Below are 22,519 nucleotides of genomic sequence, written 5' to 3'. Positions count from 1 at the left end.
GCAAGGGGTTGGACAAGGTGACTTCTAAGGCTCTGCCCCCAGAGTTACTCAGTCTCCCACAGCCTCCAGGCAGACATGGATTAGCTGGGATGCTGAGGGCTGGGGAGCTAGGCTTCCAGGCATCTGGAGTTTCCCTACCTCACCACACCATTCAGCTGGCCCTCTGCTCCCCAGCTTTGCCCTGCCACCTCCGCTCCATCCTAACCTCCCAGGACGTCCCCTCTGCTTACCGCTATGATACCTTCTGGTCACCTCCACCCCCTGTCCCAAGTCCTGAGAAATACAAACCCCAGGCTCCCCTCCATCTTCTCAGAGTCCAACGAAGCCCCGCCCACCCCCCCCCCCCTTGGCCAATTCTGTCACCATGTGCTGGTCCTACTGAGTGTCTATGTTGCTTCCCTCCTCCCCTCCCCCCAGCAGTTTATCTTGCAGGTGTCAAGACTAGGATAAGGCCAGGAATTTGCATTTCAGCAAAGTACCCTCTGGCAGTGTTCTGCTCCCCCTTTGAGAGGCCCCCCGGGGTAGTCCTGTCCCCTCCCCAAAGGTGACCCCCCCGTAGCAGCTGCTCCATCTGCTCCGTCTCCACAGGGGGGACCCAGCAGATGGAGGGCCCCCACACGTGGCTCCGGTGGCTACTCCTTGTCTCCCTTTGAAAACCCTCTGGAGACTAGGTCCCTGCTGAGGCTCCCCGCTGCTTCTTCCTGCCACTCAGGCTCCAAGGAAGACTTGTCTGTGCTTGACACCCTTCTTCCTCACCTCTATCAGGGCCCACCCCACAGCCCTCCCTGATCACTCCCACTCAGGCCACAGCCTTGGCTGCTAAGACTCCACCCCCTTAGCTCCCCTCCAGCCACTGGACATACCACCCCTCAGCCTCCTACTCTGGGCCCCCACTTCTACAGTGCGTGTGTCTTCCCTACCTCTTTGGTCTTCCCTGGACCACCTTCCATGCAGGGTGGTTGGAAAATCCCCCCTCCAAACCTCTCTCAAGCTCTGCCTATCTCCTGGACATCTCCCTCCTAGAGGCACCCTAAGTTCATGATACCTTCCCAGAGCCTTTCTTTCCCCAGGTGCCCCAGGTCAGGCAATGGGTACTCCACCAGCCCAGCTGGGAGAGGTCCTCAGATTACCCCCACCACCCATGCACCTGGAGGATAATGAAGGTCCTTCAAAGCTGTGTCCATCCCCACTGCCCTGCTTGGTCCAGGCCTCCTCCTTTTTGAGTTCTACAGCAGCCTCCTCACCAGCTTCCCTGCCTCCCATTTTCTCCACGCTGATGTCAATGTTGGTTCTAAATGTGAAGCCACTTGTGTGTCACCTTCCTGCTCTAGAACCTTTCCTGGCTCCCCAGAGTGCCCAGCATCAGATCTTTAGCTCCACTCCAAGTTCTTTGCCATCTCATCTCAGTTTGCCCCTCCCCAAAGGAATTCTTCCTTTGCTTTGCCCCTAACCCCAACCTCTGTCCAAACTAAAAACAAATGACTTTCCCTAAGAGGCCACTGACTTTGAGGACTCTGTGCCTTTGCATATCCTCTTCCCCTGCCTGGAATGCTCTTCCCTACTTTGGCTGCCTTTGAATCCCAACTCAAGTTTCCTCCAGGCAGCTCTCCCTGACTTTCCGAGTTACTGGCTGCCTCCCCCAGAACCCTTCACACTGGATCACCATCCCACCCCTCTCGAGATCAGGAGCCGAGTTCTGTGAGCTCCATGACCCCACTACAGCACTTGGCACGTGGTCAGAGCCTGTGAGGTGCTGAATAAGGGACGCAGAATGCAGAGGCAGTGCTGAGACAGAGAAGTGGTCGCCTGGGAATCAGGAGACAGGGCTTCCGCCCCAGGCTCCACTCCTGACCCCTCCCTGGTGTGATCAGGAGGCTCCTTGTCCCTCAGTTTCCTCCTAGGCTTCCAGAAGAAGCCCAGCACTTGTCCCAGCCCTGACTCTGACCTGTATGTGTCTGACTCTTTGTGGCCCAATGGACTGTCCAAGGGAGTTTCCAGGCAAGGATACTGAAGTGGGGTGCCATTTCCTACTCCAGGGGATCTTCCCAACCCAGAGGTTGAACCTGTGTCTCTTGCCTCTCCTGCTTGGCAGGTGGATTCTTTACCACTAGCGCCACCTGGGAAGCCCAACTCTGACCTGAGGGCACCCAACCACTGCCTTTCCAGTGTGGCTCCTGGGATTTAGGCAGATGCCCTGGAGGTCAGCCCTACCCCCACTGACCCCGCCTTGGCCTTCTGGACACTTAGCCAACAGGCTGAGCAGATAGCAAGGGTCTGTTCAGTCAAGGGCATGAGATTGGTGTTGGGGCCCCATTCAACCCCCAGAGTAGGACCTTGGGTCAGACGGCTTTATTCCACAGGGCAGCTGAGCTCACCTCCTGGTGAGAATGGACAGTGAAGTCCCAAGGGGCAGGTGGGGTTGGGAGGACCCTGGACCCAGGGCTCCCCACCCTTTGGCTTGCAGTGGCGGCTGGCCCACTTGACTGTCTCCAGGACTCTGAGGGCCCTTCCTGTGGGAGCACCTTCCTCCTCCACCACTCAAGTTAGGCCGAGGGCTTCAAAGGCCGGAATCTGCTGTCTGGAGAAGATGCCATCCCAACAGCCTTTGCACTGGGGCAGGGGTGGTGGCGGGAGGACCTTGCAGCCACAGGATCACTGCTCAGCTCTTCCCCACAAAAGTCAGCAGCGGAGGAGCAGGGAGGAGAAGAGAGAATCAGGAGGTGACAGCCTGGATGAGAACCCCCCATCCAGGACTGGTGACCATCCCAGGCCTTCAGGGGTGGTCTGGACCACCAGCGAATGGCCCACCTCCCTCCTTGTACCCTCACTGAGGCTGATATCAGGCATTAGGTTGGGGGACAGGAAAGACACCACCTCCTGTCCCTTCCAGGCCCTGCTGCCTGCAGAATACTTGCTCCCAACCCCCCAGTGGGTGCCCTGGGCTCTCTGAGTCCAAGAGGTAGGCCCCTGCTCTGGAGGGGGGCAGCTCCTCAAGTCAGCACCTGCTGGATCCAGCCGATCACACCAGTGATGCGGGTGTAGACGCCAAAATAGTTGGGCCGGCCGCAGCCCAGACCCCAGCTGACCAGCCCTGCCAGGAACCAACGGCCACTGGGCTCCTTGCACACCAGCGGGCCACCTGAGTCACCCTGTAAGGCGCGGAGAGACAGCAGAGTAAAGGAATCCACTTCCAGGTAAAGGGCTGGACTACTGGGGATATTCTGAGAGTGACAGCAGGAAAATGACAACCCCTTTGGAAGCCTCTAATACATGGAGGGAGCCCGAACCAACCCAGCCTGGCCTCCAGAGGGGCCTGGCTGTCACGGAAGCTTGAATGTGTGTCCCGATGCCCTGCCCAGCTCTGCCTCCATTCTGTGAGCTCCGTCTCGTCCTCTCTGCTGGGTCACTTGGGCAAAGTGCCTCTCAGAGGATAAGAAGCAGAGCTGGGGTTGGTTCTCAGACCTGGCACCTGGGTCTCTTCTGATCTGGTGTCTGCAACCTGGAGGCAGTCTCTCAACCTCCCAACCCTCAGTTTCCTCACCCACAAAGTGAGGACTGCCAAGCCCACCTTGCCATGAGGCTGCTTCAGGCTGCTGTGAGCCGAGGGCCGGGCCCTGGTGATGAGAGCCGTGCCCTCTCCCCACCCCCTGGCACACTCCGCGGGAGTCACCTGGCAGGCATCCTTCTTGCCATTGCGGTAGCCGGCGCACAGCATGCGGGGTGTCACCTGGTAGCGGTAGGCCTCGCTGCACAGGTCCTGCGGGATCAGCTGCACGTCCACCTTCTGCAGGCCGTTGCTGGTGGGGCCTGCCCAGCAGGGTTGAGGGCAAAGGTAAGAGGATCTGAGGTGCCCAGGCCCCCGTCTCTTCTCTTGGCTGTTCCTTTCGTATCTCAAGAGCTCCTTCCTCGTCCTGCTCTGCCCTCCCTCCCATCTCCACCATCCCCCTCACTGACACTCTGTTCTGGCTCCTTCTCCAAGTGGCTCATGGGGACAGAGCCCCCCCACCCACCAGGCCAGTGTCCTCAGGTTCTCCTCCATCCCCTCCTCGTGCCTGAGGCCTCTTGGCCGCCTCCCCTCTTCTCTGTGACAGCCCTGGGGAATTTTTCCAGAGCACACACCTCACGCCTCTGCTCCCACCTAAAACTTAGTCAGCGTCTGCTCATTGTCCAGCCAGCGCTTCTCCTCGAGGATTCGTGTTAGGACCCCGCCACCCAACCATGGAGTTTCAATATACACCCTGTGCCTAGCTCCACTGGAGGATCCGGTCTGTTCAGCTGGGGTGGGACCCAGACGCTGGTTTTCTTTCCTGAAGCCCTGAGACCTTCATTCAGGTCAGGAGTAGGAATCCTAGCTCAAGATCCTGACTGAGATCCCCTGCCTGTCCTTCCTGCCTGTCCTCACCCAGATCCACCTGCTCCCGGCTCCCCTCTGGTGCTGGGTGTTCTCAGGTGGGTTGCCACCTATGCTCTTACCAGAAACGCCTTTCCGCTTTGCTGGGACACTGCTGACCCACCTGCAAGCCTCAGCTCAGCCCACCCCTCCTCTGGGCTGTCGTTGCCCCCACACCCCCATCCGTGTCAGCTCTTAGCACTGTCTCCTATTCATTTTTATACTGCTTTGTCCAACTCAATGCCCGCCATATAGCAGATGTTCACAAATGTATCACTAAATGAATGAATGAGCAAGTGGACTGATCCTTGCTTGACCTCTATTCTCTATCATGTTCTTGGACAAGTCACTTTACACGTGAGCCTCAGCTTCTCCATTTTACATTATCCCTCAACCTCACCCACCTCCAGATTGTAAAGCACAGTATACACTCCTGAACACCACCACCACGAAGGGTGCAGGGCATGGCTGTAGTCGTGTATAGAACTGAGAGCTGGCCTCTAGGGACAGCAGCCTCTGGTCAGTGCAGGAGGGAAGGACAGAAACTCATGTTTCTGGGAGGCAGTAGCAGGAACAGCAGAGTCTCTGGGGTCAGACAGTCCTGGGTTCTAGTCTCTATTCCAACTCTCCCTGGCTGTGTGACTTTGAGTCAATACTAAATGTCTCTGTTTTCCCATCCTTAAGATGGGGTCCATGATTACCAATAACTAGAGTTGTTGGATGGATTAAATGAAATCATGTTCCCCTAAAATCTAACCTCCATGTGGTAAGTGTTAATAATTAAAAGTGTCCCCCCAACACAGACATATACCCTCCCATTGTCCAAGGAGCACAGGGTTGGAGCTTACCCAAGGGCCATGGGGTCCCTGGCCTGCCCTGTCACCCCACAGATATCCCCCAGGATCGCCTCCATGACCTTGGTTCTCCTTAAGTGCCCTTCACTTGAAAGGTATTGAAACTCCAATACTTTGGCCACCTGATGCGAAGAGTTGACTCATTGGAAAAGACTCTGGTGCTGGGAGGGATTGGGGGCAGGAGGAGAAGGGGACGACAGAGGATGAGATGGCTGGATGGCATCACCGACTCAATGGACATGAGTTTGAGTGAACTCCGGGAGTTGGTGATGCACAGGGAGGCCTGGAATGCTGCAATTCATGGGGTTGCAAAGAGTCGGACACGACTGAGCAACTGAACTGAAGTGCCCTTCTGGAAGGAAGGGAAGGGCCAGGGAGACAACCCATGGCTGTAGTAAAAGCCTTTTTTTTTTTTTTTTCTATGAAATACAACCCCATTTAATCCAGGACTAGCAAGAGTGGAGCCCCAGGGTCACTCGCCAACTCCCTTCCAGGCTCAGAAGTTAGGCGAGCCAGACCCACCCCATCTCCCCTGCCCGCAGTCCAGCTCACCGCCTTCTCGCAGGGCACCCCAGCCTGTGATCCAGCAGTGCAGGCCCGGCTCGAAGAAGTGGGATCGGGCAGGCAGGCAGACGGGCTGCACGGCGGCCGAGCGCACCACGGGGTGGTCGAGCTGCAGCAGGGCCACGTCGTAGTCATGGCTGTCCTCCTCGTGGTATGGATGCAGGAGCAGGCGGCTCACCTTGAAGGACACCTCACCCGGCCAGCGTGAGCTCTGCCACACTTTGCCCAGGAACACGGTCCACAGTGCCGGGGATGCCATGCTGGGGGCGGGAGGGGGACTCGCTCAGCGGCCGCCTCCCCCATCCCATCCCAGATCCCTGTGATAGCCAGCATTCCCACCTGGGACCTGGTCCCCCACACCCATCCCCACCCTGCTCTGGTAGACCGTGCAGCTGGCAGTGTGGTGCTCAGTGCTGGCCCTGGAGTCTGACTGCCTGGATTTCAGCCCCAGCTTCATCCCTTCCTAGAGGTGAGTGTACCTCTCTAGGCCTCAGTCACCCTATCTGTGAAGTGGGAATAGCATCTTCGGCTCATATGTTCCGTTCCTGGGGGAATTCAATAAGACTGTGGATGTAAAAAAAAAAAAAAAATCCAGCACAGTGCCAGGCACTGGCAGATGTTTTCTGCGCACTTTCTAGATGGAGAAACTGGGAAACCCCTGGAAATTGCGAGTCCTCAGGAGGAGCGGGTGGGAGTTGAGTGTGAAAGAATCGGCAGAGACTGGGCTGTGCAGACCCCTGGAGGCTAGGTCAGCATCCAGGTCTTTCTCTACCTTGTGGACAGTGGGGAGCCAGGGATGGAGTGAAAGAACCTGGGTAGTCAGACTGAACCCAGAAGGGCAGCTGGGCACCCAGGCATAGGATGCAGAAGGGAGCTGGACTCTGGGCTGCTACAGTGACGCAGGGGTGATGGTGGCAGCATGGACGGGCAGTGGCTGAAGATGTGTTCGGACTACCGAGAGGGCTTGCTGCCTGGCTGAGTGTGGGGGAGAAGGAAGGGCGCCCGGATGGCTCCAGGCCTTTGGCTTGGACTGGGCAGACCCAGGAAAGAGGAGGAGGTGTGGGGAGAGAGTCCAGGGCTGCCGTGCTGGGGGCTGGGTCTGGAGCACAGGGCATCAGGCTGGAGGTGGAGAGGGGCGCTGTCAGCTCACCATGGAGATGGGGGGATGTCTGTGGGCAGGGTGAGATGGCCCTTCTTGTGGGCTTCTCTGCATCTCTCTGTCCCTGGGGTAGGGGACAGGCACACCTGGAGAAGGGTGTCACGACCTCTGACCAGGGCGGGAATTCTGTTCTCAGCTCTACCCCAGTGTCTAGCACAGCCTCTGGCACATAGTAGAAGCACAACAAATATTGCTGAATGGAGGAATGAGTAAGTGAATGGCTCACTGGCCCAGCTGAGAGCAAGACACCAGAAGCAGAGCACAGCAGGGGTGAGCAACCTTTCCCAGGGCGCAGAGTGTATTCTGGTAGTCAGGGCTGAACCCAAGTGTCGGGACAGCAAGTCTGAGGGGCTTCCCACAACCCTCCCTTCTGTCTGCTGAGATCTCAGACACGCTGCCCCCACCCCCTCACCACCACCTTCCTACCCACCTCTCGTGGCCTGTGTCCCCAGGCTCACCTTTCCTCCTGGAAGCAGTGGGCAGCAGTGATCACCCAGCGGTCAGTGATGAGGGCCCCCCCACAGATGTGTCGGCCACGAACCTGGAGGCTGGCCTGCCACGGCCACTCACCCTCCGAGGACACGGCCCCGCCCACGATGCGGCCCGAGGGGCCCTGAAGGCCACAGTCTGGGGGCAGGGGCAGGGGTGGACGGAAGGGCAGGGGTAGAGGCAGGAGAGAACCAGTGAGACAGAGACAGAAGGAGAGGCATGGAAGAGGAGAGAGGAAAGACACAGAGGGGGCCAGGGAAAGGGAATGAGGGAGCGAGAGAGAGGGAGGTGGGCAGGATCCCCACGAGGGGGCAGAGGTGGGGTAAAAAGAGACAGATGGACAGACGGTGAGCTCTCCCTCCAGCCCCCCAGGGTGGGCACCTCCCTGCCCCCCATGCTCGTGGGCCCAGCAGGTGGAGGGTGTCCTGCCCACCCCAGCCTGTCGGAGCGCCCAGGGCTCACCGCAGTGCTGCTCGTCCGAGCCGTCCCTGCAGTCGGGGTGCCCGTCACACTGCGGGTTGGGCTTCTTGACACAGCTGCGGTCCTCACACTGAAAGGTGAAGGTTCCACAAGGCACCCCTAGGATTGGGTGGGGGGCAGGGTGCAGAGGGTGGGTCCTTGAGCCTGAAGGAGTCTCCAAAACAAGGCCCAGGGAAGATGGAGCCTGAAAGAGGCCAGGAGACGACTGGGGAGGGGTCCCTTGATCACTCTAAAGGGTCCCCTGAGGCTCCTTTAGGATTCCCTAGAGGCAGGCCGTATCCCCTCCTGACCCCTCGCTCCCTCAGACTGGTGTTTTGAGAGAAGGTGATGTCTCCCCTCTCAGACCTGGGCTCCTGACGGTAGGGTCATGCCTTCCCCAGGTGTGGTACCTGAAGCCAGAACTGTGCCTCCACCTTGAGATGAGCAGGGCTCCCAAGAACAAGGCTATGCCCCTCCCATCATATTCCTTGGCCTGGCAGCCCTCCAGGCCCCACCCACCTAGACACCCACCTGCTCCTCACTGCCTACACTGTGAAGAGTTTCTGCCCCACCAGCCAGACTTCACCTGGTCTCCTTTCCTCCTCTATTTAAGTTTTATTTCTCTTCGAGGCCCAGTTCAAAGCCCACCTTCTCTAGTTTTCTCAGCCTCATCTCCTCCTTGCCCTCCAGTCTTCCTATGCTACTGGATATGATGTTCAGAGGCTTTGGCCCAGAGTAACCCATCTTTTTTTTTTTTTAATCAGATAATCCCCAGAGGACGGGGACCACTTCTCCAGTGCCTTTTATTTCATTTTCCTTATTCTGCCTTGCATATCACTGGGTAATCTGCAAGTGAAGGTTGGATGGTCTGAGAGATGGATGGGTGGGTGGATGGATGGATGGATAAAACAATGGAGACTCAGACAAGAGATTGGGCAGGCCAATAAATGTGCAGTTTGATGGTCTGATAAGAAGACTGACACACAGCTATTTAGATGGATAAGGTGCCAATGGACAAACAACTAGTTAGATCCCTGGATGGATGCCTGCACCTGTGCATTCATGGATGCATGGATGGAGGATGGAACAATGGACATACAGACAGGTAATTGGGTAAACAAATAAACCCAATAAATGAGTAGATTGATGGCTTAGTGGACAGGGAGATAGGTGGTTGGACAGGCTGATGGACGAATCAGTGGGTGGATGTATGAATCAACGAACAGACAAATAGTTGGAGAGACCAGAAGACGGATGGATGGACAGATGGATGGATGGATGGATGGAAGAATGGGTGGATGGGTATTTGGATGGATGAATAGATAGATGGATGGATGGACAGATGGATGGGTAAACAGATGGACATATAGGCACACTTATAGATGGGCAGGTAAGTATTTGGACAAGAGGGCAGAAACCTTTGTGGAAGAAGCATGGAGAAGGGCCAGGCCGTCTGGCTGAGCCCATTCTTTGATTTCCCTCTAGATACCTAGTCATACCCTGCCCTACCTTCCTGGCATTGCTCTTCATCACTCCCATTGAGACAGTCGGGCTGCCGGTCACAGACCCTGGACAGGGGGATGCACGTGCTGTCCTCCTGGCACTGGAATGTGGCTCTGCAGACTGTGAGGACACAGAGGAGGGCCAAGTGGGAGGAAGCCAGAGGCACCAGGCTGGGACTTTGTGTTGCCTGGAGACCATGCGTGGTGTCGCAAGTTATGATCACAAATCTCTTTCTCAGCTACTTTGCACCTGAGTCTCACAGCAACCCGGTGAGATACTCCATTTCACTGGTGGAAAAACGGAAACAAAGTGACTTGTCTGAGGTCACCTGGCTGAGCGAGAACTTGAAGCCAGATGTTCTGGTTCCAAATACGAGGTGCCTTCCTCAGCATGAAGGCAGGATCAGTCCAGAGGCAGGCACATCCCCCTTCCCTCCTACTTCCCTCCCACATGTATAGGCTTTGATGGGATGCAGGCTGCTGTGATGGTGACTCTGGGGGCCAGAAGCCAGGATTCAGAGGCAGAGTTATTATTCCAAGAGAATCCTGGCTTAGGGACCGTCAGAAGCCCCTTCTGACCCCCTTCTGCCGGGGTTGGGTGGCGGTGAGCACAGCCCCAGGAAGAGTCAGCAGCTCCAGTCTGAACCGCTGCAGTGGAGGGCCCTGCTCAAAAGAGGCAGATACAGTGTCCTCTCTTTGGCCACCCTGGGCCTGCCCAACCCTGCTGAAGAGCCTTCTTCCTCCTGGGCCTGCCCTCCCTCATCTGCTCTGTTCCTTCTCGGATGGCTGCCTGTGCAGAAGGCTGAGGGTCATAGCCTGGTGGCAAGAAGCCATGAGCTGGGAAGCAGCATACCTGGGTCCCCGTTTGTCTCTGCCACTGCCCCATGGGGAAACCCTGGAGAGGACACTTGCCCATCCTGTGCATCCACCCTGCATCTCAACACAGCGAGGGAGTTTCCTGAATGCTGATAATGGGAGCTGCCCATTGGGAGATCTCGAAACGATAGGCTCAGCCCAGCAGCACAGAGGTGGGGAGAGAGGAGGGACCAAGTGGGTGGGCTGCTCACCGCAGTTTCTCTCATCCAGGCCGTTGGGGCAATCCTTGACCCCATCACAGGTAGGCACACAGAGTCCGTTCACGGAGCAGAGGAACTCTCCAGGGCAGGCTGGATGGGGAGGGCACCATCAGGACACACATCATTATGAAAACACGTGCAGACACACCACACCTGTGTGCTCACATGTGTGACCATGTGGCTGTGTACATGGTCCATGAGGACACACATGTCTGGGGACATGCACACAGCACACACTCGGGTATGTATGAGTGTATATAGCTCATAAACACCTGTGAGTGCCTTGCACATGTGGGCACACGCAAAGCTGCCTATGCTCATGCATACATGTGGGCACACAAGTGAACATGCACACACACACAACACTCCTTTAGACTAGCCTCTAGGTGCTTCCAGGGAGGGCTAAGAAGCAGGGAGAAGCTGAAGGGGCTTTGGGGTCCCCCACTCCCCGACCTGCCCACACTCACGATCTGACTGGTTGTACAGGCTGTAGTGCACCTGCACGCCGGGCCCGGTGAGGGAGATCTGGGACGTGAAGTTGATGGTGATGCCGGCGCTGGCCACCACGGGGATCCTCTCAGCGTAGGGCTGCAGGGTGCGCAGGCCACACAGCCTAGAGGGGACCAGAGACGGACTGAGGGCTACACGGGCTGGTCCAAGGCACGGGGCAGCCTGGGTCCCGGTGCACAGACAGAGCAAGGAGAGGGCAGCTGGGGAAGAAAGGGGAGCTGCACCCCGACCCCACCGCCGCCCCTTCCGTCGTGGTTTCTCCCCTGGGTGACCGCTCAGCCCCACAGTCATCCAGAAAGCAGCCTGGCAGTGTCACTGCCCTGCTCAGAAGCCTTCGATAAAATTTATCGTCTGGATTCTAGTCCCAGTCACCTAGGAGCTGTGAGATTCTAGCAGGTCAGAGCCCTTCTCTGAATCTCACTTTCCTCACTTATAAAACAAGGGAAATTCTCGTCTCTGTTGACCTGACAAAAGGCTCCAATGTGTCAGTGGAAGGAAAATTCCTTTACTAGTCTACTCTCCATAGGTGAGAAGGGACGTTCCTACTGTACTCAGTCAGAGTGGGGCAAGAAGACAGCCATGCTCTCCATTCAAGCCCGTGCCTCCCACTGAGAAGTCTCCAGAGCCCTGGGGGCTTCCCTGTGGCTCTCTGGACACAAGGGGACACCAGTGCAGCTCCAGGACCAACAGGTGATGGGCAGCACCTTCTCAAGCATGGCCACACCCAGGTGGGACCATCCCCCAACCATGGGAACACACTCATATCCCTGCTGGCCCCCCAACCCCCACGGGTGATGATTTTGTTCCCACAGAGCAGGTGGGAGACCTCCACAGAAAGGTGGAATCCCACCCCCTGGGGAGCAGGTAGGAATCCTCCCAACTCCCGGGCAGGGGGAAAAGGGGGCTTTTCCCACACAGCATTGGTCCCAGCTCGCCTCGCAGAGCAAGTGGACATGCTTTCATGGAAGGTGCAGCCACGCCCCCAGAGTAGCAGGACCCACCACAGAGAGCAACCCAGGGTACCCTGCCTTCCCAGGCAGGACACCCTCATGGAACAGATGGGTCAGCCCCATCAGATCATAGGAATGCCCGCCCCTATAGGGAATGCCTTTACAGATGAGAGAAACACCCAGAATATGGGTGGAAAAGTCTGCGGGGAGAAGTGAAAATGACGCTAGCAGAGAAGGTAGGAGGAAGTCAGGAGAGCAAGTGGGAGTGCCCCAAAGCGTGATGGGAACATCTCACAGCGGGCGCAGCAGCCCACACTGCAGGTCCCCTGTCTCCCAGGGGTCAGAGGCTTCCTCGTAACTCCTAGAACATGGCAAGCACTTACTGGTTCAGTAATAGTTGGAGGCCTCATTGCATGGGGATTCTGAGGTCACAGCAGCTCCACCCTATAAGCAGGAATTGTTCTCATCCTGTTTTCCAGAAGAGGCTCAGCGAGGGAAATGCGAAGGTAGGCAAGAATCCAGCCTCCTCAGAGCCCAGAAGCCCCCCCCGGGCCTGCTCTATGGGGAGGTGGGCACCCTGACCCTCACCCACATGAGCTCCAGAGGCTGAGCCCTCATGTCCCCTATGGCCCCCCTCAGACCTGGCCATACTGTCTGGCTGCGGGAACCATATTCTTGCCCCTATGCCAATGAACAGTTCTCAAAATGTGGCCTGGGGACCCTTGGAGGTTCAAAGAGAAAACTATTTTTATAATAATTCTCAGGTATCATTTGCTTTTTTCACTCTCATTCTCCACAAGGATAAAGTAGAATTTTCCAGAAACTATGTAAGGATGTTCGCGTGTGTACCGTCACTCAGTTGTGCCCAACTCTCTGTGACCCCGTGGACTGAAGCCCACCAGGGTCCTCCACTCATGGGGTTCTCCAGACAAGAATACTGGTGTGGTTAGCCATTCCCTTCTCCAAGGGATCTTCCTGACCCAGAGATCAAACCTGGGTCTCCTGCATTGCAGGTGGATTCCTTACTGTCTGAGACACCAGGGAAGCCCCCATGTAAGAATACAGTAAAATTTTCCAGAGACTACGGGGTATGTGATACTGTAACCCACTGAACGAAGAAGCAGGTGTGGGGATTCAGTCCTGGTCTATTAATCCAATTACTAAATAAAGTTGCAAAAACATAAAATGCGGATATTTTTCTTCACCAAATGTTTTTAGTTTTGGAAAACATAATTCATTTTCTTTATGTTAAAATGTAATGGTTTTTTCTTTTAAATGAATTGGTAAATATGTTTAAATGTTTTAAGTTTTCATTTCTACTACTGTACATATAGATTACAAATATAGTTTTTATACGAGGTATATAACTCTCTGGGTTGCTCAACAATTTTTAAGAGTGTAGAGGATTCTGAAATGGAAATTTTTGAGAACCAGGCCAGTACGGCCCAGGGGGACCAGAGACGGATGAGGTGCCACCAGGGGGCGTCCCGAGCAAACCTGGTTCTTATCCTTTCAAAGCTAAGGAAACAAGGCGGGGATGGTGTGGGGATCGTCCATTTGTTTTTAAAGTATTTCAGTAAAAGTTATCAAGGATTACCCTCCCCGGAGACTGGTCCTGGTGAGTGGATAGGGAATCTGGGGGGTGGGAGATACTGAGCAAGGGGAAATGAGAAATCAGGGCCATCCTGAACATACTTAAGGCTCAGAGGCCTGGGGCATTGTCCCCACATGCTCACCGTGGACAGACACAGAATCAGCGCTGGGTTAGAGGGAAGGGAAACGTTATATTTGTAAGAATTTGAGGGCTGCGTGGTCGCCGTGGCCAGAGGCTCTAAGGACATTTTGGGGCAAGGCTCTTCGTTAGCAGACACGAACAAAAGAATTCAAGGCAGAGGCTGAAATCTGGCGATGCAGGCTAAATTACTCAATCGAAAGAGGATCTATTTAGCCTATGCAGTGTTAAAAACCTTTTAAAAAATGCACATGCCAGCTAATTTCACATAACGGCCTAGATTCTTGCCTCTGAAAAATACACCCCAGAAACATTGGCTGGAAGTAATCAGAGGCTGCCTGAATTAGCCAGGGCATGTATAGTCCAGCTAAGGAGGTTCCTCCCTCCCTTGCTCCCTCTCCCCGACAGCAGCCCGGCTTATGGAATTACACACTGGCTTGGCCTCTTTGCACATTTTCGTTTCTGATTCTTACTGCAGTGCCTTCTGGGAGAGGGTTTAAATCCCCTGACTCTCCAATCCCTCTTCATCTATCAAATGCTGGCATACACCCTCTCCAAGGCGTGCCAAAAGTCTTAAGACTGTGGAGCCCACCTCTCATCTCAGCTACAAAGTGCTCGGGGTCTGAAGGCACCATTTTTTGCACTCATGCCTGCCTTGCTTTCTCTGAAAGTGTGGAATTTTGCTTCTTGCCTCACACAGACAGTAAGCAGGGATCCGGTCAACCTTGCATATCAGCATCTCTAGCTGAACTCAAGGAGTTCAAGAAAGATTGGATGATGGACGGATAGAAGGGTGGGTAGATGGAAAGAAGGAAGGGTGGGTTGGTGTATTGATGGATGGATGAATGGATGGAAGGAAGGAAGGACTGATGGTAGATGAAGGATTGAAGGTGGGTGAATGGATAGATGGATGAATATACACACACAGATATTCCCTTCCCTCAAGACAGGCTAAATGGGAAAGAGAGTCAGAGAATGCGAGCACTGAAAAAGGGAGGCCAGCAGTGTCTCACGTGGCCAGAGCACTGGACCTGAAGCTGCAGAGCTGAGGCTGAGGCTGGGCTTTGCCACGTGAACCAGCTGTGTGACCTTGGGAATCTCGCTCAACCTCAGCAAGCTTCTGTTTTCATGTCTGTAGTAAGACGGGGTGCTAGCTCCCCGTAGGATGTTTTATGGAGTGAATGAGAAGGATTTCTTTGAAACCTAGCTGCTGACGTCGTTGGGCTGTGAGCTCACTGAGGACAGTAGCTCCTCCTTCCACACTGCCAGCCCCCAGCAGTGCCCGGGGAGCCTCTGTGGTCACCCAGGGGCTCTGGAGACCAGAAGGGCTACCCCATATCCAGGCCCAGCCTGAGGGGCTCCAGCAGGCTTAAGGAGCCAGTGACTCTGCCTGTCGCCATAGGCGAAGTGGAAATGGTTGGGCAGATCACAAGAAAAGTGACATCACAGGGGAGGAAGCTGGCAGGAGGCAGGTTCCCGGAAAGGGGGAAGCCTGTGCTGTATTGACACCCTGTCAGAGCTGGTTCTGTGAAACCCAGCCGCTGCTGGCCGGATCTCACGAGGTCAGCTCCCTCCCCCACATCCAGGCCACTCAAAGGGCATGAGGCCTAGGCCAAGGAGAAACTGGGGAGGAAAGAGGGAGGTGGGGGGAAGGCATTAAGGGCTCATAGGAGGAAGGTGACATGCCCAAGGATGCCTCGCCAATGGAGGGAGCCCAGCCAGCCTCTCCTCATCACCATGCTGGCACTGAGGGGTGAGACCCCCTCTCCCCCAACCTACCCTCTGTCGCTCCTCGTCAATGGCCATTCTGTGCATCCCCCTCCCTACAGATCCTGTGCCTGGAAATCTACACCCTTCCCCAGACCTCTCATGTCTCTGCCACCCACACAAGCAGATTTTCCAACAAATGCTTATTCAAAGAATTTCCCAGCAACTACATGGGCTGATGGTTATCAAAAAAGATCAGAACTAGAGGAAACGGTTTGCCCAGTGCTTGCAATCTGGAGGTACACTTCTGCCTCCCCTTTTGCACTCAGATGCGGGCAGGAGCCTAGGGGCAGGGAGCCGCGAGTCTCTCCTAGGGACCTTGATCCTTACAAAGGTCTGCGAAGGCAGAGATGGGACTTCCCAGGTGGCTCTCAGATGTGAGAGACACAGCAGTGGTCAGTCCCCTTAGAAGGGTGCCTTGACCATGGGAGGGAACAGCTGACACGGCTGCCCCAAGGCTCTGAGGGAAGACTGCACAAGTGTGCGCGTGCATACTCTCACAGACACACGCTCACAGGCCCACATGCCCTCATGCATGCTCTGGATCTTACTGCTCAACTCTGTTTTCTCTAGTTATGAGCTGGGTGATTTTGCGGGAATGCTTTTGCCTCTCTGTGCCTCGGTCCCTCATAGGTCTGTGAAGGCAGCGTGGGGCCAGCTCCCTCGCCAGGTTGCTGAGGATGAAGGAAACGGCACCCGAGCTCAGGGCCTGCCTGGTGCAGAGTCAGGAGCCAGTCCTGAATGCATGGTTGGTGCCTTCTTGAACTGGGCTTTATCCCAGCCTGCAGGAGCCAGCATCCTCTACCCATCATTTCAGTTACTCTTCCCTGGATGGGAGGTCTGCTTCATGCCCATTTTTTAAATGGGCTACCTGAGGCTGAGAAAGGTGAGTCCTTGCCAAATAGAAGGAGGGGAGCCAGGACTTGAATCCTGCTTTCTTGTATCAACAGCTAAACTCTTTCTACCTCTCCAGCCCAACTTGGAATGACATTTCATTAGGAACTAATAAACACAACTTACTGGGAGACATCTTTCTGATGGGTAAATAATAAAAAGTTAGGGCCTTGGGCTGGCCTAACTCTCTTGTTTTATAGATAAGGAACGGGATGTACCCAGAGTTACATGCAAAGCCAGGTGGACAGGCTTTTCTGAGCACATCTTTATCACCCCAGCCTCCCCTCTGTCGATCCTTGTCAACGGCCAAGGTGGAAGAGGCTTCAGAAGAGGGAGGGGGGTGGGAGCCCCAGGCCCTGTGGGGCTTCACCTCCCCACCCCCACCCCCGCCACTTCAAGACAAAGAGACAAGGACAAGAGGCCAGGGACTTCCCTGGTGGTCCAGTGGTTAAGAACCTGCCTTCCAATGGAGGGGATGTGGGTTTGATCCCTGATCAAGGAACTAAGATCCCACGGGCCACAACAAGAGAAGTCAGTATGCCGCAACTAGAGAAAGTCCCAAGGAAGAGCCAGCACAGCCAAAAGTAAGTAAATAAATATAATAATAGAAGGACAAGTTCTTAGTCCTCCCTTGGCCTCAGTTTTCCCACCTGTACAATGGGTAAAGATCGGGTTCAATGGCCAGCCCAGCCCACTTTTCTGTAGCTCAACGGTGCTTTGAGACACTAGGGTGGGTGAGACTCCTCCAGTTTTGGTAGATTCTGTCACAGTGCCTGAAATTTCACCATTGTGGCATCATTCCTTTTGATGAAGACTCTCCCTATCTGTGGTCCCCCCTGGAAACCCAAGGGCAACTCATGAAGTCCTACCACCTAGGGCCCCCACCTCTGCCCAACCCTCCTGGCTGCGTCAGGGAGGCAGACAGGAGGCCCTCTGGGGGAGCACGGCGTGGACCACTGTGTGTCCCGCTGTGCCCATGGTGTGCATGGGAGAGGGGCCCTGACTCTGGACCCATCTGGGTACCACTTAATCCCACTGAGCCTTGGTTTCCTTCTCTGGGAAATGGAATGATGATACTGCTGACATCACAGGCTGTCAGGCCAGTGAACTGAGGCCCTGTGCTGAACACCAAGCCGGTGCAATGGGGCCCCTGATGCCAGGGCCCACCTCCCAGCCCATGGAATAGCCTTGGGGGTGGGAGGTACTTGAAGAAGCATCAGATTCAGGGCCCTTCTGTCTTCCTAGCTCCTCTTTGAGATATCAGATTCACCTCTAGGGTTGAGAAGGCAACAGGAAAAGATATTAATCTCATTCGGAGGACCATGAATCAAGGACCACTCTCAAGGTCACTCTGTGGGCTCCCGATGCTGAGTTGGGGGTCAGCCCAGTCATCCTCAATCTGCATGGCCCCAAGCCGATGGGGAGGGGCCCTGAGGGAGCTCCATGAAAGATCAAGGCAGTCATGCCCAGAAAGCCACCCACATGCTGGGGCCTGTGGGACAAGATGCCTTCTGCTCTCCAAAAAGCACAGGGCCAGAGTCACACCACCTGACATCACCCCCAAATAGCACAGGCCCAAACTCACATTGTTGGCATGTCTTCTTTTCCCTTTTAATCACAGTCCCTGATAGCTTCCCAAAGCCCTGGAAAGGATGGTGACGAGTCAACGAGGGTAGTCAAATCCCTGTTCCCCCTTTGTCCGGCTGATGCTTTTCAATAAGATCAACCAATAAGCAAAACCCCAGCGTGGGTGAACATGAACACTAACCCCAGAATCCAAGAATTCCAGAGTCCCAGAACTTTCCAATTTTAATGTATGGGAATCTTTGATACTGAAAATCCGTGAAACAAAGAAATCAGGAACCTTGCACATTAGAATCCCAGCCTCTCATAGACCCCTAGGACCTCAGGGTTGGAAGGAAGAGCAGAAGGCCAACCTGAGCTGAGATGTAGAATCTTCTCTTGGGCATTCTTGGTCCCCAGGTGGGGAGGGGGTTCCCTAGTTCTGCGAGGCTACTTTGAGATCCCTTCTCTCTCCCCAAGCCTCTGCCCCACCCCTGCACCAATGGTGCCATGCCAAGATGTTCTGCTGCTGCCCTTTGTGCCTCCTACTCCCCTCCTGCCTCACCCCCCTCCCGGTGACAACCTGTGCCTGAGCCATCCTCTCCCGCTACGGGATGCTCCCGCACAGTATTTAGACACAGAGCCCCTCCCATTGTACACATCCCTTCCCTGAACGCCCCAGTCCACTGTCTCTCTCCAAACCAGGGGAAACTCACCTGCAATGTCTGCATTTCCCACCTCCCCACCCACCCCACTCCTTTGAGACTGCCAGGACTACCTATGGCCCTCAGGGGGCCAGCCCCCCTCATCCTACTGATCAAACTGCATTCATGCTGACCAGAGGATGGCCTGGCTCTGCCGCGTCCTGCCCACTTCTCCAAAGGACTCAAATCTTCCTCAGGAACTCTGTCACCAGGGGGCCAAGGGTAGGACAGAGAGTAAGACCGGCATCCCACGAGGGATGCTGGTGACTCAGGTGCCTTCGGAAAGTGGTCAGGTTAGCAGAAGTCACGTGGACTCAGGCTAAGCAGTGTTGAGGCCAAGAAACTGCTTTATTTTGACCAACAATGGGGGGCAGATAAGGGATGGCACTGGGGTGGATTTAGGAAAGGTGCCCAGCACTGCTGAGTCCTATGACTCTGCATCATCTCATTTAAGGATTCGGGGTGCCAGGCAGTGGGGTGACAGTACCTACAACAATGAAACCATTTCACTCTAACGAGGATCAGCATCCAAGGTGACTGATGACAAATGTGTGTCTGAGACCTCTGAGTGGCAGGAGGCGAGGCTGGGGCTGGAGCTGGACAGGGGTCAACGGTAAGGCAACAGGCCTGACCAACCCCACCTATGCTCTCTTCCCGTGATGCCCCTCTGAGATTCCACACTTGAGCTCCCAAGGGAGGTTACCTGCAGAGAAAGGGAGGGGGTCCAGAGGGTGGGTACCTTCTGTTTTGGATGGTCCACTGGCCCTGGGTGCATGGCATGTCGTATTTCTGCCTCCGCAGTGCATAGGCGTCAAACCAGAGGGCCAAGCCGTAGTCCAGAGACGGCACCTAGGACAGAGGAGCCGGTCACTAGGGGGCCCACCGGCTGTGGCGGCACTGATGGCCCCATCTCCCAGGAGATGGAAGCAGGAAGGAGGCCTGCAAACATAGAGCGCTGGCTGGGGCTGAGGTCAACCATCAAGTATCGCCATGGCCAAGGGACCCATCCCACCCACCCCAGAGGGACTAGTACCCAGGGGGCAGCCTGGGTCAGAGGCAGAACAGTGCTCCCCTCCCAGCTGGGGTCCCTGGAGGTCTACAGGGTGCTGTGGGCAGAGAGTAGGTGGGCTCACCGTCAGGTGCCAGGAGCAGTGGGTGCTGGGTGAGTAGTAGCTGGGGAAGTACGGTGTGCTGAGGACACCCTGCGGCTCCAGCCGGCCCTCCAGGGTCAGGTTCACCTCGCAGGCTGGGCCCAGAGAACAGAAGTTACAGAGGGTTCCTCAGCCCTACCCCACTGCACCTGCCAGCAGGTGGGAGGCAGCTGAAACCCCACCACCCTGACTGCCACTAAACAGTACAGCCTAAAGACTGAGTGTGAATGCATGAACTTGGGCCTCAGTTTCTCCCTCTGTGAAGTGGGGACAATAAAAGTACATACTTCATAGGATAGTTGAGCAGATTACACAGACATGGCATGTAGTAAATGCTCAATAAATGTTCGCTACTGACATCAGCTGTGCAGCCCTTGATCGTTTACTGAACGTGTTCACTGCTGTGCCAGCCTCATGGTTACAGGGACTGGAGAGAAAGAACCATTCCCCTTTTCAAAGATGATGAGGTTCAGAGAAAAGGAGCAACTTGGATGAGGTCACACAGTGAGAGGGCGAGGGATGGGGAGCAGCTGTGTCCTCAGCTGCCCTGACACCTCCCATGGAGCCCGGGTCCCTAAAGCCCTCCTTCCCCTCCCCATCGAGCTGTATCAGAGACGCCCATGAGAACGGGCCGACTGTGGCACTTCTTCAACCCCAGAGACTCCCAGGGTCACCTGTGGATCTGGGTGACCAACAGGAGACCAAGAGGGTGGAACCAGGGGAGGGAGGGGAAGTGGCAGAGGAAGGGAAAGGGGGCAGGCTCTGTGTCCTCGGGGTAACCCTCCCTCCACGGAGCCCGGGAAACTTCAAGTTTTGCTTTGTCTGCCCAGAGGCAGCTGATCGATGATAATTGATGGTGATGATGACAGTCAGGAGGCGTGAAGGGTGGGGCCTGCTCTTCCTGAGAAAGCGGGTGGTGGAGGGGGATTCAGAAGCAGGAGAGAGTGGGGAAGGCTCAGAGGGGCAGCCCGGGCACCCTTTCCCATGAATCGCCCGCCTCTGAACACCCTTCCCCTGCCATCTCTAGGGACAAATGCACTGACCTTTAGTGTGAGAGGATCGTCTGGGGGACCCCACTCTCCACGCTCAGCCAGGGTGCACACAGAGGGAGGAGGGGCAGGGGAGGGGACCGGGAGAGGAGACAGCCAAGGAGGGAGAGAAGAGAGAGGAGGCAAAGACGCAAGTTGTCTGCAAGAGGGCAGGAGAGAGGATGAGGTGAGGAGGAGGGAGGAAGCATGGGTGGGGCAGGGGAAGGGGTGATAGAGCCAGAACAGAGAGAGATAAAGGGGCTCAGAGGGGTGGGTGTGAGTTTGGAGAGCAGAGAGGCTTCCAGAACCTTCCCTCCCCCATCCCATCTCCAACCAGAGCAAAGAAGGGGAAAGCAAGCCCAAGGAGCACCCGTGGCTTCTGCCGCTGAGCCCCTCTCCTCCCCGAAGGACTCCTGACCCCTCACCCTGGAAGGTCACAGGCTGCACGGAGAGCACGAAGGGGTCGTAGTAGCTGTGAAGGCCCTTCTTCCAGACCACCGACATGATGGCGCCTGAGGCTAGGACCTCCACCACGGGCTCCTGGCGACTGCAGCCATAGACCCTGGTGGGACAGAGAAAGGTGACGAGGAGGGGCGGGGCCTGGGAAGGAGTCTGGGAGGGCTGTGGGCTGCCAAGAACAGATGAGGAGGGACTGGGAGCCTGTACATCTGAGTCTATGGCCAGGCTGCTGTGTGTCCTCAGGCAGGTGTCTAACCCTCTCAGAGGGCTCCTATAAGGGTCAGTCCAGCTCCTCAGAGGAGAGAAGACAAGGGGTTTCCCAGAATTCTGGAGCTTACAATTCCACTGTGACTGCTGACTCCTGTCCCACAGCACCCCTCAAGCCCCCTCAGAATCCCCGTGACCCCTGAGTGCCCAGCCTATGCCCTGTAAGGAGACCAGACTGGCACCTATGCGGGCCATGCCCTCTGGCTGACCATACCTAACTCCTGGCTCTCCTGGCTGGAACAGAGAGAAGACAGGTGTACAGTCTGGTGATCCCCTGGGTACCCCAGGACTCTACCCAGAGCTTGACTTGGGGGAGGCACAGGAGAAATAACCATATCTTAGAATTCTAGACTCAGGAATGTCAACCATGAGAAAGTTCTTCAGGGATTGTCAAGGTTAACCGCTTGGTTACCAGGTGGGGAAACTGAGGCTCATGAAGCTGCCAAGGCCCCACTCTGGGTCCACAGCACAGACAGACCCATGCTGGGCACTGCCTGTGATAGCGGCTGGCACTCCCACAATGTCTGTGCCCCCATTCAACCCATTTCAGGGTACGGTGCTCCAGGCTTCCCCCTCCCTCACTGTTGGCCAACCTCTGCCCAACTTCCTCTTGACTCAGAATTCTCTGGAGCAGTAGACTAATTCCTAGGAAGCTGGTAACCCTGCCTCCCCTGGAGGGAGTGCGCCGGCATCCAGCAGGGAGGTACTGCCTGCTTGACCTGTGCCGGCTCTGAACTCGACTGGTGTGAGGGGACGGCAATGGGGCACCCAGGCAAATGCGAGAAACCTCAAGCACAGCCTCAGAAGCACCATCCACAGCAGCCCTGGGAACCCTGCAGCTGGCGAGGGAAGAGTGAGCAATCCCAGAAACTTCCTCAGGAGAGTCTTGGTGCCCCAGGGTCCTGGAAGGGTCCTTTCCCCTGGCCTCAGCTCACCCAGGAGGCGCTCACCCTTCCCTGGTCCTCCTGCTTTGACCATCACCAGCTTGTTCTCACTGCTGC

General features: G+C 55.8%; 1 protein-coding gene across 1 annotated transcript in view; it reads right to left on the bottom strand.

Moving 5' to 3' along the window:
* Window positions 1-2,333: 2,333 nt before the first annotated feature.
* LOC120858562 (transmembrane protease serine 6) overlaps window positions 2,334-22,519 on the bottom strand; it is a 39,599-nt gene continuing 19,413 nt past the window's right edge. Inside the window, exons 8-18 of the mRNA XM_040234694.1 lie at window positions 21,218-21,354; window positions 19,747-19,859; window positions 19,353-19,462; window positions 10,961-11,106; window positions 10,485-10,583; window positions 9,425-9,538; window positions 7,919-8,035; window positions 7,426-7,594; window positions 5,797-6,068; window positions 3,671-3,807; window positions 2,334-3,149 (exon numbers count right to left, since the gene is read on the bottom strand). Coding sequence (XP_040090628.1) covers window positions 2,991-3,149; window positions 3,671-3,807; window positions 5,797-6,068; window positions 7,426-7,594; window positions 7,919-8,035; window positions 9,425-9,538; window positions 10,485-10,583; window positions 10,961-11,106; window positions 19,353-19,462; window positions 19,747-19,859; window positions 21,218-21,354 — 1,573 coding nt within the window. The 3' untranslated portion in view covers window positions 2,334-2,990. The remainder of the gene's footprint in view (window positions 3,150-3,670; window positions 3,808-5,796; window positions 6,069-7,425; window positions 7,595-7,918; window positions 8,036-9,424; window positions 9,539-10,484; window positions 10,584-10,960; window positions 11,107-19,352; window positions 19,463-19,746; window positions 19,860-21,217; window positions 21,355-22,519) is intronic.

Source organism: Oryx dammah, unplaced genomic scaffold (assembly GCF_014754425.2).
Source record: "Oryx dammah isolate SB20612 unplaced genomic scaffold, SCBI_Odam_1.1 HiC_scaffold_29, whole genome shotgun sequence".
Lineage (NCBI taxonomy): Eukaryota > Metazoa > Chordata > Mammalia > Artiodactyla > Bovidae > Oryx > Oryx dammah.
The sequence above is the reverse complement of the archived record's forward strand: the minus strand, read 5'-3'. Positions and strand labels throughout refer to the sequence as shown.